The sequence below is a fragment of the Fringilla coelebs genome (assembly GCF_963513975.1).
Source record: "Fringilla coelebs genome assembly, chromosome: 4".
Classification (NCBI taxonomy): domain Eukaryota; kingdom Metazoa; phylum Chordata; class Aves; order Passeriformes; family Fringillidae; genus Fringilla; species Fringilla coelebs.
Window position 1 is genome coordinate 61,414,672 of NC_140032.1, and position 12,544 is coordinate 61,427,215.

The 12,544-nt window shown below is 37.3% G+C and overlaps 1 protein-coding gene across 2 annotated transcripts in view; it reads left to right on the top strand.

Moving 5' to 3' along the window:
• INPP4B (inositol polyphosphate-4-phosphatase type II B) overlaps positions 1–12,544 on the top strand; it is a 184,877-nt gene that overhangs the window by 128,709 nt on the left and 43,624 nt on the right. For both annotated transcript variants that reach the window (XM_084203766.1, XM_084203767.1), the window contains exons 16-18: positions 9,437–9,609; positions 11,147–11,270; positions 12,196–12,313. In XM_084203766.1, the coding sequence (XP_084059892.1) occupies positions 9,437–9,609; positions 11,147–11,270; positions 12,196–12,313 (415 nt within the window). The remainder of the gene's footprint in view (positions 1–9,436; positions 9,610–11,146; positions 11,271–12,195; positions 12,314–12,544) is intronic.

Sequence of the window (12,544 nt, forward strand, 5' to 3'; positions counted from 1 at the left end):
ATACAACTGTAACATCTGCATTTTACCAGTGTGAGAGGTTTATGCTGGAGTCCTGGCATCCTTGTTTTCAGTGCAAGATGTGTTGGACTTGATTTTGTATGACCATTTCAGAGAGCAACTTATTGCTTATCTGTTTGGTTCTCTGAGTTTCTGTCTACCAGGCATGCAATGTTAGAGAGGAAGGTTCTCTGTTCTCTAGTGAAGGCTTGCAGGTGAAAAATATCAACACAGCTTTCTACACCTTTCCTGCCTTCCTCAGAGAGGGTACAAATACTTAATAGCTAGGTAGGTGTAGTTTTGAGCTTGGAAGAATCCTTAGATGGTGAACCCAAGCATATTCTTTGTGATTAAAAGAGAAAAACTGAATATGTTCTTGTTCCTAACTCCCTTCTCTTCCCTGTAGTGCTAACAAGCTTTCCGTGTTGGAAGTTAGAAGTGTTAGAAGTTAGTATGTCTTGTAGAAATGTTTTGCAGGTAAGGTGGTAGTAGTACACTTTCTCCCAAACTTCCCCCCCAGTGACTGCAGTGCATTTGTGTGTGTATGCATTGACATACATGTTGTGGGTTTTGTCTGTATTTCATAGCTGTGGAACAAAAGCTCTGATTTTCAGACCTCCTTCCTCTATCTGGAAAAAAGGTATGAATTAGGATAATTATTTTAGAATGCTTTCTGACATGCGTAGTTCATGCCAGCATGAACTTTTACATAATTTTCTTCACTCTCTTCAGCCCCCTGAACATCTCCTCTGCTATACACCATGTTATGGATTTAACTAGTTCATTTGAGTCTTTAGCTCTAGTGTGCTCATAGCTTTGATTCAGGCTCACACCCTACACAGGCAAATGAAATATTGGTTAGAGCTTTTAGGTCACAAGCCAAAAAAAAAAAAAAAGGAAAGTTGCATCATTTACAGTACTATAATAAGCAATAAGCAGCCATCAAGTAGAATGAAAGGTAGCTCTTGCTTAGCAATAATGATAACAGTAATGGTTAGGAAATTATAGATGAGTTTCATCTAGCTGAGAAGTTGTCTTTTGGAGCTGGTGGGCCAAGAACACAAAAAATTTCCAACTGCTATGATGCTAGAATAAATTCTTCCTTTTTTCTTCATTTCAGAGCCATCCCTATTTCTCTTATAAAAGTACAGCTGTCCTTCAGTGAGAGCACTGCTTTTGTTGAGCTGTCCTGAAAGTTCTGTAACACTCCCTCACATGAGAACTGCAGAGATTTGTGGGGCAGACTGCTGTGTTTTCATATTCTTTTTGAGTAAGACATCATTTTAGGAATGCCTTGGACAGTTTATAGGGCTTTCAAGGTCATATAGAGATGGCGATATTTTAAAATTGCTTTCTTTTATAGGACTAACTTGAAAGATGGAGCTTTCTGAAGAGCTGTCCAGGTGTGTGCCAAAGTTGGTTCCCTAATGATTTTCAAAACTTTGGGGCCAGATTTTTTCATGCTTGACTTCTCTATGAGAGTGTGGGTTTAGATGTTTGTTTTTCTCTGCATCTCCCTCTCTGAAATTTGACATGAAACCCTAAGGGTGCACTGTGAAGCAACTGCACAGAGGATGAGATTCCAAGTTTTCAGTTACAAATTTGGCTTTAATTCTGCTTCATTTTAAACTTGAAGCCTGATTGTGAGTTCACAGCATTTTCCTAGATGCAAAATCACAGTGTGTATGCCCATAGATACACTTCTAAAATAACAGACTTTTGTGCTACTTAAAATTCACAAGCGTGAATAAATGAAAAGTTTGCCACTTCTTGCTTATATATTATACATAATTTTAGCATATTTGAGCATAATGTATTTCTTTAATACTGCAAATATATGGGCACAGATTGATCTTTGAGTCTGAAACTGCTTTAGTTAATCCTCAGAGAAATTGGGCTGCTTTTGTAAGAAAAAAGAATACAGAGTTTTGAACAAAATAATAACAAATATGCCTTGAAGTATGGGATGAAATTTTTGCTTATTTAGTGAACCTGACTGGTTTTTTATAGCATATAGCAATGACAAACCTTTCAAAGAATGTGCATCTGTTCATTTTAGATGATAGAAAATGTTATGACAATAATTTGATGCAATAGAATCTTTGTGTAAGTTTAGATATTTTTGTAACATATATTCAGAGTTTCCTAAAGTAGGTTTATATTTGCAGTCTCAGTGACTGTGGCATTGTGTGATCTTACTCTTTTTTTTTTAAACATGTTTATATTTTTTGTTGGGAATCTTTGTAATTGGAAATATTGGAGCACTTTTTTTCCTGTACTCTGCCTTTCAATGTGGATTATACCTTCCTTAGCATTAATTTCCATGCAGTCTGACCTTTGAGTGTATTCTAAAGACTGAATTTGAGTTACAGTTACCAAGGTAACATGCTATGGTTTCATCAGTTGCAGGATTATGAATCCTCTGCAGGATAAATCAGGAAAAGTAGAAGGATTTTTAAGAAGAGGGGGTTTTTTTGTTGTCCTTCTAACTCTAGTCTGGTTTGCCTTGGAGAAATATGTGACAACATTAAATTCTTTTTACTTTTGCCTTTTCATTTTCCATGAGAGTTGGAATGTGAAAGCCTGTCCTGCAGCATTAGAGGTGCCAGTGAAACACAGCAGTTTGCTCTTGTGCTTACACAGCCCCTGACAGATCTCCGTATTTGGCTGCTGAAAGTGGCTGTTGTTTCTATCTGCTTCTTGTACCATCCCATCAGAGCTCCCACCCAGCTATTCCTTCGCTGGCTCTAGGTGAGAACTCCCTAATTTGATACATACAGGATCCACCAATTAACTGTTGAGTTGCCAGTGTGATTGCCCCTGATTTTGCCTTTAAGCGAATTATGGAATCGTAAGCTCTGTGAATTGGCCATTGATAACCTTCAGCATAGGTTTGCAAAAAGCACCTGGGGAATGTTGCCACATTTTCTAGCTGTAATTAGAGGAAACCTCTGTTCATACTCACATTGCTACAGACATATGTGGGTCTATTTTTCTCGTATTATCTCATACCTGTTGGGAACTATATAAATCTAGATTCAAAATTTCTGACTTCCATTGCCCTGAGGATGGGCACTGCATCCTTTCAGTGCATCCCTTTGGTGCATCCCTTCCAATGCAATGCTGGTAGAAGTGGGAAATAAAGCCATGTTCTAGTTATATTTGCATCTTCAGAAAAAAAGCTTTTATTATAAAATATTGTTTAGTCATGAAGATGAAAGTTTTTTCTGTGGTCTGTGTCCTTGAGTAGCAGACATAATTTATTTAGAGCAATCACATGTGAAAAGCTTTCTCTTCCCTTCTTCCTCACATTTTTCTTTCCTTTTCTTTTAAGCTTGTCTTTACGTGAGTTTTACTTATGCCTTTTTTTTCCCTTTTTCCCTCTCACTTCTGTGTCATCCTTTTCTTTTTGATAGGATCCTTATCTGGGCTGAATGTAGCCCAGCAATACAAGACAACCCCTTCAACAGTACTTTTTCGAAATACTTTGGCTAAAAACAGAAGCTGAAAAATATGTAAGGGAAAGACTATTTAACTGAATCAACAAACTAAAACAAGATATAAGAATATTTAGTTGCACAGCATTCACAGAACCTTCCTATGTTTAAAGTGTGTTAGATTTTCTTAGCTTTGCCTTTTATTACCTTTGTCTTCTTTTTGTGTTTTCACTGTGACTAAAAATGCTGAGATACTGATGTATGTATTATTAGATGGTTTTGGGTTTAACTATTAATCCATGTGACAGTGTAGAAAATCTTGGATGATTGCAGTGGAATAATAAATCCCAAGAATTCAAAATTACTGGACACCCAAACTTTGTGTAAAAAAGTAAAAAAGTAAATTGCTACTTTAAAGTGCAGGAATACCAGGAAAACTTACTCAGGTTTTTATTGTTCCTGTGAGAACTGCTGCTGCATTATGAGTACAAAGCCTCCTCCTTTTTCAAAGAGCTTAGCCCTCAGCTGGAGTTAAACTGAGCTCCAAGAGCTGCGTGGCAAAATAAAGAAATAAGGCACTGACCTTTTTATGGTGCAAAGTTGAATATGTGAAATCTTCTAAGTCGGTCTTTTTAAACCTCCCTTTAAAAGAAATATTAATTAAAAGACTGTTCCCTTCCTAGGTAAGTAAAATCAAATTCTGGGTTAATTATTCCATGCTGATTTTAGGGGTTTACTGCTGCTCTGTGTTTGATTTACCTGCATTTTCCTTAAAACAGAGTTTGTCTAGTGTTCACTTTGTGATATCAAGACAACTCATTTATCTTTTTTTACCTCTATTATTTCAATTCTGTCATGGATTATTTTTATGATCAGGTAGTGAGTGATTAATTTAAGTGAAAGGTTACCTCATGGGTATCTGCTGTTACATTTATATGTCACATTTATATTTATATATCTTCCATTTATATGTCTCTAGTATCCTCCTTTGCTTTAAGAGCACGACGTTATGCATTCTTCTGCTTTTTATTTAAGGTTTGGTTTTTTAACTTCATACCATTTAAGTTTTGAAGTGACTTAAAGCCATTTGTGGATTTTAGGTGGCACAAACAGCAGTGACAAAATTGGCTTTTTTAATCTGTTGCTAGGGCTAAAGGAGATAAGAGTACTATGCTGAAGCATCCTTTTTGGTTACCAGTGTATTTTAATAAGCATTTCAGTGGGCCTGAGTTTGAAAAGACCAGAAACTTGCTTTTCTGCCAAACTTTATCAAATTTAACATGTGGTTTGACATATTGCAACTTGGATATGAGCATGCAGAACTGACTAGCTGGGTGCTAAGCAGGTCATTTGCCTTTACGGACCTGTTGATTTGAGGAACATGAGACTGAAGGGCATTTTCCAGTAACCAAAGGGCAAATCATGTTACAGACTGAGCTGCCGCCACTCTCTTGGCAATGGACATGGAATATTTACTCACTGCTTTGTGGAACATGCACTTTTGTTTTAATCTCATTCTAACTGCATAGCGGTGGTACTGTCTTTTTCGTTTCATCCTTTCATTCTTTAAGTTAATATGTTTAGTTTTTATGCCTTGTTTTAGTTTCCCGTGGCTGACTAGCTCTATTTTTGTACCGAGTTTCTTTGCTTCATCAGGAGACTCTGACAGTTCTTCTGGATGCTAGGTGTTCCAAACTGACAGGCTGCCCATGTCATTTTAGCAACCTGACAGTCATCCTGGAGTCTTCTTGTTGCTTCTGTTCTTGCTCCTAATTTCTTTTTTTCAGATGGTCACTGATGGTTAATTCTTCACCCTTTTTCAAACAATTTTTCCGCTGTGATTTTAATTTAAAGGAAAGTTCAGATCTGAAGACTCAATGTGTGTGAGTCCATGAATGTGTTAAAAGCAATAATTTGTATTATTCCTTTCCCGAAGTGATTCTACAAAGGTAATCTGAAAGATATTGTATTCTAAAATGTATACAAAGTGATTCTACTGAGTCATTCTAGAGAACTCTACTTTAGACATGTCAGCTCCCTTTACAAATAATGTCTATTTACGAATTGCATTAGTATTATATATTTATGCCTTGCACACAAGACAATCTTTTTTCCCAAAATCTAGTGAATTTACTTGTAAGCTTCAAAATACAATTTTTATTTGTTTGTTTGTTTCACAAACTTCAGTTTCACAGTGCTTCTCAGTTTCAAGGAGCAACTTACAAGGTGCAGTACTTACATATAAGTAGGTGTTACTGCTGGATTTTTGGACCATTGTGCATTGTTAATGAATGATCCTCATTCATATTCCTGCCAGAGTATTTGCAGCAGGACATCCTGCATGACAAGTGACACGGTGAAATTTAACAGAGCAAAAATTAGACACCTTTTTTTTTAATATTCCTAGAGTTGACTTTTCTAACGTCTCAGTCTCTGATACACCTCTTATTTCAATTTAAATAAAGCATAAGCATGAGAATATACTTGTCCATTCATGAACATTCTTTTTTTTAAGAAACAATGCAATCCCTGTCAGATTTGCCAACTAGCTCCACCTTCTGGGGACTGGACATCCTTATTAACTGAGATTGAGAAGTTTCAGTATGAGCAAGAAGCAGAAGATTGTTTTGGAAAACTTAATCACACAAAGGTTGTCCTCTTTACTAGTGACATGTGCAACTCGATATTCTCTAATAATTTATATTTTCTCAGTTGCTAGGGTAAGGTTTTCTGTGAACTTACAATTTTTATTGTTTACCAAAAAGCCAAATACATATGTAAGTAAGGCTCTGTATTTGCTGGGATGTTAAGTACTCAGTAGGATTTATTTTTAATAAATTTAGTATAAATGTTCTTTAATAAAAAATGACCTTGAGAATTTAAAATCTTTGAATTCCTTTTAAATGCAACTATTACAGACAAAACCTGCTTATGTTAGTAAATTAATAAGTTAGTATTCCAAACATGGAGACTCCCCTCAAAAAAATGTTGTGAGAAAATTATCTTGAAGCTACCACAAGGTATGTGCATATTTGGAAAAATCATAATAGAAGGTGGTTATCAGTTGTTTACTGCCAACCTAGAAGGCTGCATGAAGAAGAATCCACTTAGATTTGTTCTGGGTCCAGTATTATTCAGTATTTTTATTACTAACTTGCCTTATGAAATATGGATGATGCATATAAAATTTGCAGGTGCTTAAACCTGGGAGAAGCTTTAAGCAGTGTGGGAGCAGGATTAGAATGGATCCTGATGAAGCACTGAAATATTAGGATGCAGTTCATCCTGCATTCAAGGAGAAATACAAAGTTATGTTCCTGAAGAAACAGAAATCCACAGTGCAGATGGACTGGTTAATTGGCAGCTCAGTAAAAACAGATCTAAGTATTCTGTGACTTGTGGCCAGTATGTGACCCCCTCTATTCATAAATTTAAAGAATGGTTTGGGTTGGAAGGGATCTTAAAGGGCGTCTCATTCCAACCCATCTGCAGTGGTTGGGCAGGGGCACCTTCCACTACACCTGGTTGCTCAAAGCCCCAGTCAGCTTGGCCTTGAACATTTCCAGGGATGGGGCATCCACAGCTGCTCTGGGCAACCTGTGCCAGCCCCTTATCACCCTCACTGTGGAGAATTTTGTCCTAATATCCAATCTAATCCTACTTTCTTTCAGTTTGAATCCATTCCCCCCTCTCCTGTTTGTACATGCTCTTCTTTTATGAAAAAAGCTGTCAGAAATGCTCTTTAGCCCTATCCACATAACCTGAAATTGTAACAGCAGGTTCAAGAAGTGTAGTTAGTTCTTGAAATTCTGCTTTTTCTGCCCTGGCTATCAGAGTATGTGCCACATCCTTGACTGTGTCTGTATCCAGCTGTCCTTTCCCATGGAAAAAGAACAGATGTCTGCTTGCTGTACCTTCAAGTCTACTTTGAAATGGCCAAGTATAATGTTTTTCATTATTTGCTCAAGTAAGAAGCAGCCAACAAACTGTAGTCTTACCACATACAGCCCTGCTTATTGGTTCAGTGAGCATTACATATTTTGAGCTTATGTTGCTCCTGTTGCTTTTATTGGCATATGTTTATTGCTTAAATTAATAAAGGATTGTAATTTGACTTGAAAGGAGAGTTTAGATTGCCAGATCTGTCTACACTGACTTCCAGTACCTTGCACTTTTTTGTCTACCTTATTTCTAAACTCATCTGTGTTTTGCAGCAGCCTCTAGTTCTTTTGCTTTTATTCCCTGGAATAAACACCGCAGTTAGTTCTTGTTATTATCTCCTCATGAAGAGGGGAAATCAAGTTGCTGCTCAGTCTTTTTCATCAGCTTAAGGAGATTAAGCTCTAAATCTTGGTAGCTCTGCTCTGCAAGCTCTCCATTTTTCCTGCAGGTCTCTTTAAAACATGTGCACCAGACTTTGGCACGCAGTGTGTCATCGCTCTGTTAGTCAATGACATGTATAAAATCACCTGGAGCTTGTACCTGGGGGTGGCTTATGATCTGTTTTGTCAGGATGACACTCACTTCAGAACTGCTGTTTTCCAGGGAATGCTTCCTCAGTCTGTATTACTCATGGTTAAATATGTATGACTGTGTTAAAACCCTTGTTGTCTGACCACAAAGACAATAAAGGAGGTCAGTTTGTTCTCTGTGACTGCTCTGTCCTTGTTCCCCTTTCCTGCTCCTTACTTTTTAATTTCTCCCAGCTTTCAAAGTTCTCTCCAGTCTTCTTGGCTACAGTTTTATTAATTTATGTGTTTTTCTGGAGCTCAGCTAAATTGACTGGCAACAGGCAGCTGTGTCTTCCTGCCTAAAGAACTTCCTCAGTACTAACGAGTTTTTACTGGCCTGACTCAGAATGTTACCTGAAACAACATGCTGCTGTCTTGCACCTAATCACAACAGATTTAAATTATCATTGATTCTTAATTACATTAATCTACATAAAATATGAGCCAATTATAGACTGTTGCATTGTCAGTTGCATTCCCAACTTTTATACAGATTCTTCTAGAGTGTTGATTTCCCTAATTTCAAACTGTACAATGAAACTCAGATGTAGATTCTAAAGGAGGGGGATTTATTTGTTTGTTTTTATTATTTGCTCAATTTAGAGGAGGCAAAGCCATATGCAACTACAATGCAAGTCTGGTTTTATTAAATCCTGTTAAATTCAGGAATAGCTGGGATTATTGGGCAAGTTGTGTAAAGTGTTCTGATTTTCCTCCATTCCTAGTTATCACTGTTTCATTTGTAATGTATTAAGGGATCACATTTTCAAGCGTTTCACTAGGTTGTTGTTTTTTTTTTTTTAATATTCCTAGCATGTATTTTTACAGAGAAAAACATGTTTCAAAATAGTCTACATCTCTCTGATAGAAATAGCTAAAAATCAAAATATTTAAAGAGAACAACATAGAGAGAAGCTAAAAAAACAAAAAAAGGAATATGATCTGAAGCTTATTATATTTCCAGCCTGTAGATTAAGCAGGTGACACCCTTCCAGATACCTATTTGTTATCATGTTCTGCCCTCCAGTACCCACTTTTTCTTAAATATTTGGTTACTCTCTCTGGTTTTGCATTTTTGATGCTACTTCATTTTTTACATAGCCAGTTGTAAGTCCTGGAAAGGAGATCTTCATCTCCACTGTATTAATCTTTATGTGCTAAATGAGGTTTTATGTGTTTCCCTGTATACTCTGTTTGTGACACTTGAATACAAGATTTACAGAGATGCTGGGACTGTTAGAAAAGGCCATTATTTCAGAGTGCAGTTGGATTCAGGCCAGGGATTTAACCCTATTCCCAGTGGTAAGATGGAGTCCTACTTATAAGCATGTTCTCCAGCGGCATTTGTGGTCCCACAATGGTCTGGGGAGAGCTGCAAGGGTTGTTTTAAAGGGAAGGGTGATCTACACAGCTGCTGCTGTCCTTCCTAGTGGAAAAGGGTTTTTTACTGCAAGTTTTCCACTTTGGAACAGATGACCTGTTCTGTTCTAGGTGACTGGTATGAGCAGCTGTACCCACTGGTGATTACTCTGAAGGACTGCATGGGAGAGGTGGTGACCAGGGCCAAGCAATCCATGGCGTTTGTCCTACTCCAGGAACTTGCCTGTGGTTTGCCCCAGTGTTTGATGCTGACCCTAAGAAGAGACATCGTCTTTAGCCAAGCAGTAGGTTGTCTTGTGTCACTTACTTCCTTCTGTTGCTGTAATTATAAGCATACTGTTCATGCCAGTGTTTGTGGTTTTCTTTTTTGTTGCTTCTTTTTTGTTCCAATTTGATAAAACTTTTTTATTTATTTTCCATGATATTCACCTAAATATTTTATAATGTGGTAAGAAACTAAATAGTAAGTAGAAATCCATAGTACTTCTATTACTAAGTCAGAGAAGCAGGTCTGCAATGGACTGGAAAAGTTGCCTAATCCTGCCTTTGCACAAAGATATATCCAGAAATCTATTTTTAGACTTCCTAGATTATATAGTTCTCAAGTCTAGCTTCGAATATATCTTGCTAATATTCATAATCACAGAATCACAGAATAGGTGGGGTTTAGGGACCTCTGGAGATCATCCAATCCAGCCCCCCTGCCAAGGCAGGGTCACCTAGAGCAAGTGAATCAGGAACACACACAGGTGGGGTTGGAATGTATCCAGAGAGGGGGACTCAAAGTTCTCCTTGGTCGGCCTGTTCCAGTGCTCTGCCACCCTCAGTGTAAAGAAATTCTTCCTCATGTTGAGGTGGAATGTCTTGTGTTTTAGTTTATGGCCTTTGCTCCTCATCCTGTTGCTGGGGTCCATTGAAAAGAATCTGGCACATCCTCCTAGCCTTTGAGGTATTCATGTGCATTAATGAGATCCCCTTCAGTCTTCTCCAGACTGAACTGGCCCAGCTCCTGCAGTCTCTCCTCATAAGAGAGATGCTCCAGACCCAAATCATCTTTGTGTTCCTTCGCTGGACTCTCTCCAGTAGCTCCATGTCTTTCTTGTCCTAATGAGCCCACAACTGAACACAGCACTCTAGATGTGGCCTCACGGGGTACTGGCTAGGCAGCATCCAAGCTAGGGAGGTTTTTTCTCCTGGTCACCTTGGAAATAAAGAGGAGATTATTTGTTTTCAGTTTGTAACAGTATTTTAGGTGTTTAAATACTATTAACATGTCTTTCCTTAAAACTGTCTTCCCTTGGCAAATAACTGAAGCTCTTTATGTCTTCTCCTGTAGATTGTGGTTTTTTTTCAGATAGATTTTTCTCTAAGTATTTCACTTAATTTCTCCCTTAAGTTGTATGTTGCAACTCCCATGGAGATTCATTTGCATTAGATGTTGAACCACTTTTAAATCCATCATAATTCACATGTTTAATTCACATAATTCACATCATAATTCACAGTCTTACATGTTTGAAGCCTGAAAAGTGAGGTTCTGGTCTGATTTATGTCAGTGTAAATAACACACAATGATACAAAACAAATTAAGCTTATCTAATATAAATTAACTGAATATTTCACTACTTTATACAACCCCAAAAAATCCATCAAAATACATTATTATGAAATCATGTATACAGTCACTAAACAGAAATACCTATGCTGTTTCCTCAAATATGTAGGTGTTACCTCTGCTGTGTATAACGATAACAAGCCTCATTTTAACTATTTGTCTTGTAACAGTACTCATAGTTGCACGGGTTTTAATTGTCTTTACAGCTTGCTGGATTGGTCTGTGGTTTCGTAATCAAATTGCACACAGGTTTACATGATCAAGGATTTTTACAACAGCTTCATACTGTTGGATTGCTCGTGCAATATGAAGGACTCCTTAGTACATATAGTAAGTATTGTTCTTGAACAAAGTTCCTTATGTACCCAGCCCAGAAGTTACCCAGGAAGTTCTGATTTTAACCTCTGCTCTGTTTCCAGTAATTCAGCTTGTTGAATCAAATATTGTCCTTACAAGACAGTAGATTTGCACATAATAGGACAGCTGAAGTCTGTGATACTGTGTTGTCGGTTGTGCAGCAAAAATTATTAATCTGTTTCATTCGGAGTTCCTCAGAGAACATGACCTGCTAATTGTTCCATGTAGACCTAACCCAAAATACCAGGTTTATAAAGCTAATCCAAACAGCAGATTTAAACACTGTTTTTATCAGCCTCAGCCCTGATCACCAGTGCTGATAATGTGAAGATAGCCTGAAAACGGTTTCATAGTTTGTTACAGATGCCATTATTTGATATGTATTAAAAAGGTCATTTGGAGGGAGAAATTGCCTTATGTTTCAAACTTTGAACTAGATCTATTGGAATCATTCCCTGAATCGGATGAGATTTTGACTACAGTAGAGGAATTTAGCATTTGTGCAGCTTTTTAATGCAGTTGCTCATTTGGAGATAGCTGTCTTCTCCATTTTGCATGATTCTTATTGTCATTCTCAAAACCTTTGTCCTCCATCAGCAGGAAAGCCTTTTAAACACTTTCAGAATAGACAAAAATGGCTTTTCTGAGGTTATTCTATGCTTATATAGAGCAGGCTGATTTTCAGAATTGCTTAATACTCATAGTTACCATTCAGGCCACAGAATTGTCAGCAGTTCAAGAAATTAGTCTGGTTTTATGTAGGTTACTGTAATGTGGATTTAGAACTGTGATTTTTAGATGCACAGACTGGAAAATATAATCCTCATATTGCTTTACTCTAACCTATACAGTGACCGATCTGCCAACTCTGCTAATAGTCTGTTTAATCTTTTCATAGGTGAAGAAGCAGGGATGCTAGAAGACATGGCTGTGGGCATTTCAGATTTGCAGAAAGTAATGTTTAAAGTAATTGAAGCCAAGTCAGAAGATTTTTTGCCTATTATAACTGGAAGGCGGTAAGAACTTTCTTTCTTAGAGCCCAGGAAACTAAGCTACAGTTTTAATCTGTAGCCCATGCCCATGAAACCAATCTAATTGTTTTCTTGTTGCTGAATTCTGTTTTATTGAAAGTGCAATAGTTTTACTTTTCAGAAGGTGAGGTAGTAGGGATTCTAAAGGCCAGTAAGCTCTGAGTTACTCTCCTGATAAAAAGCTAAAAGTTCCAGTTACTAATCAAAATTAATCCG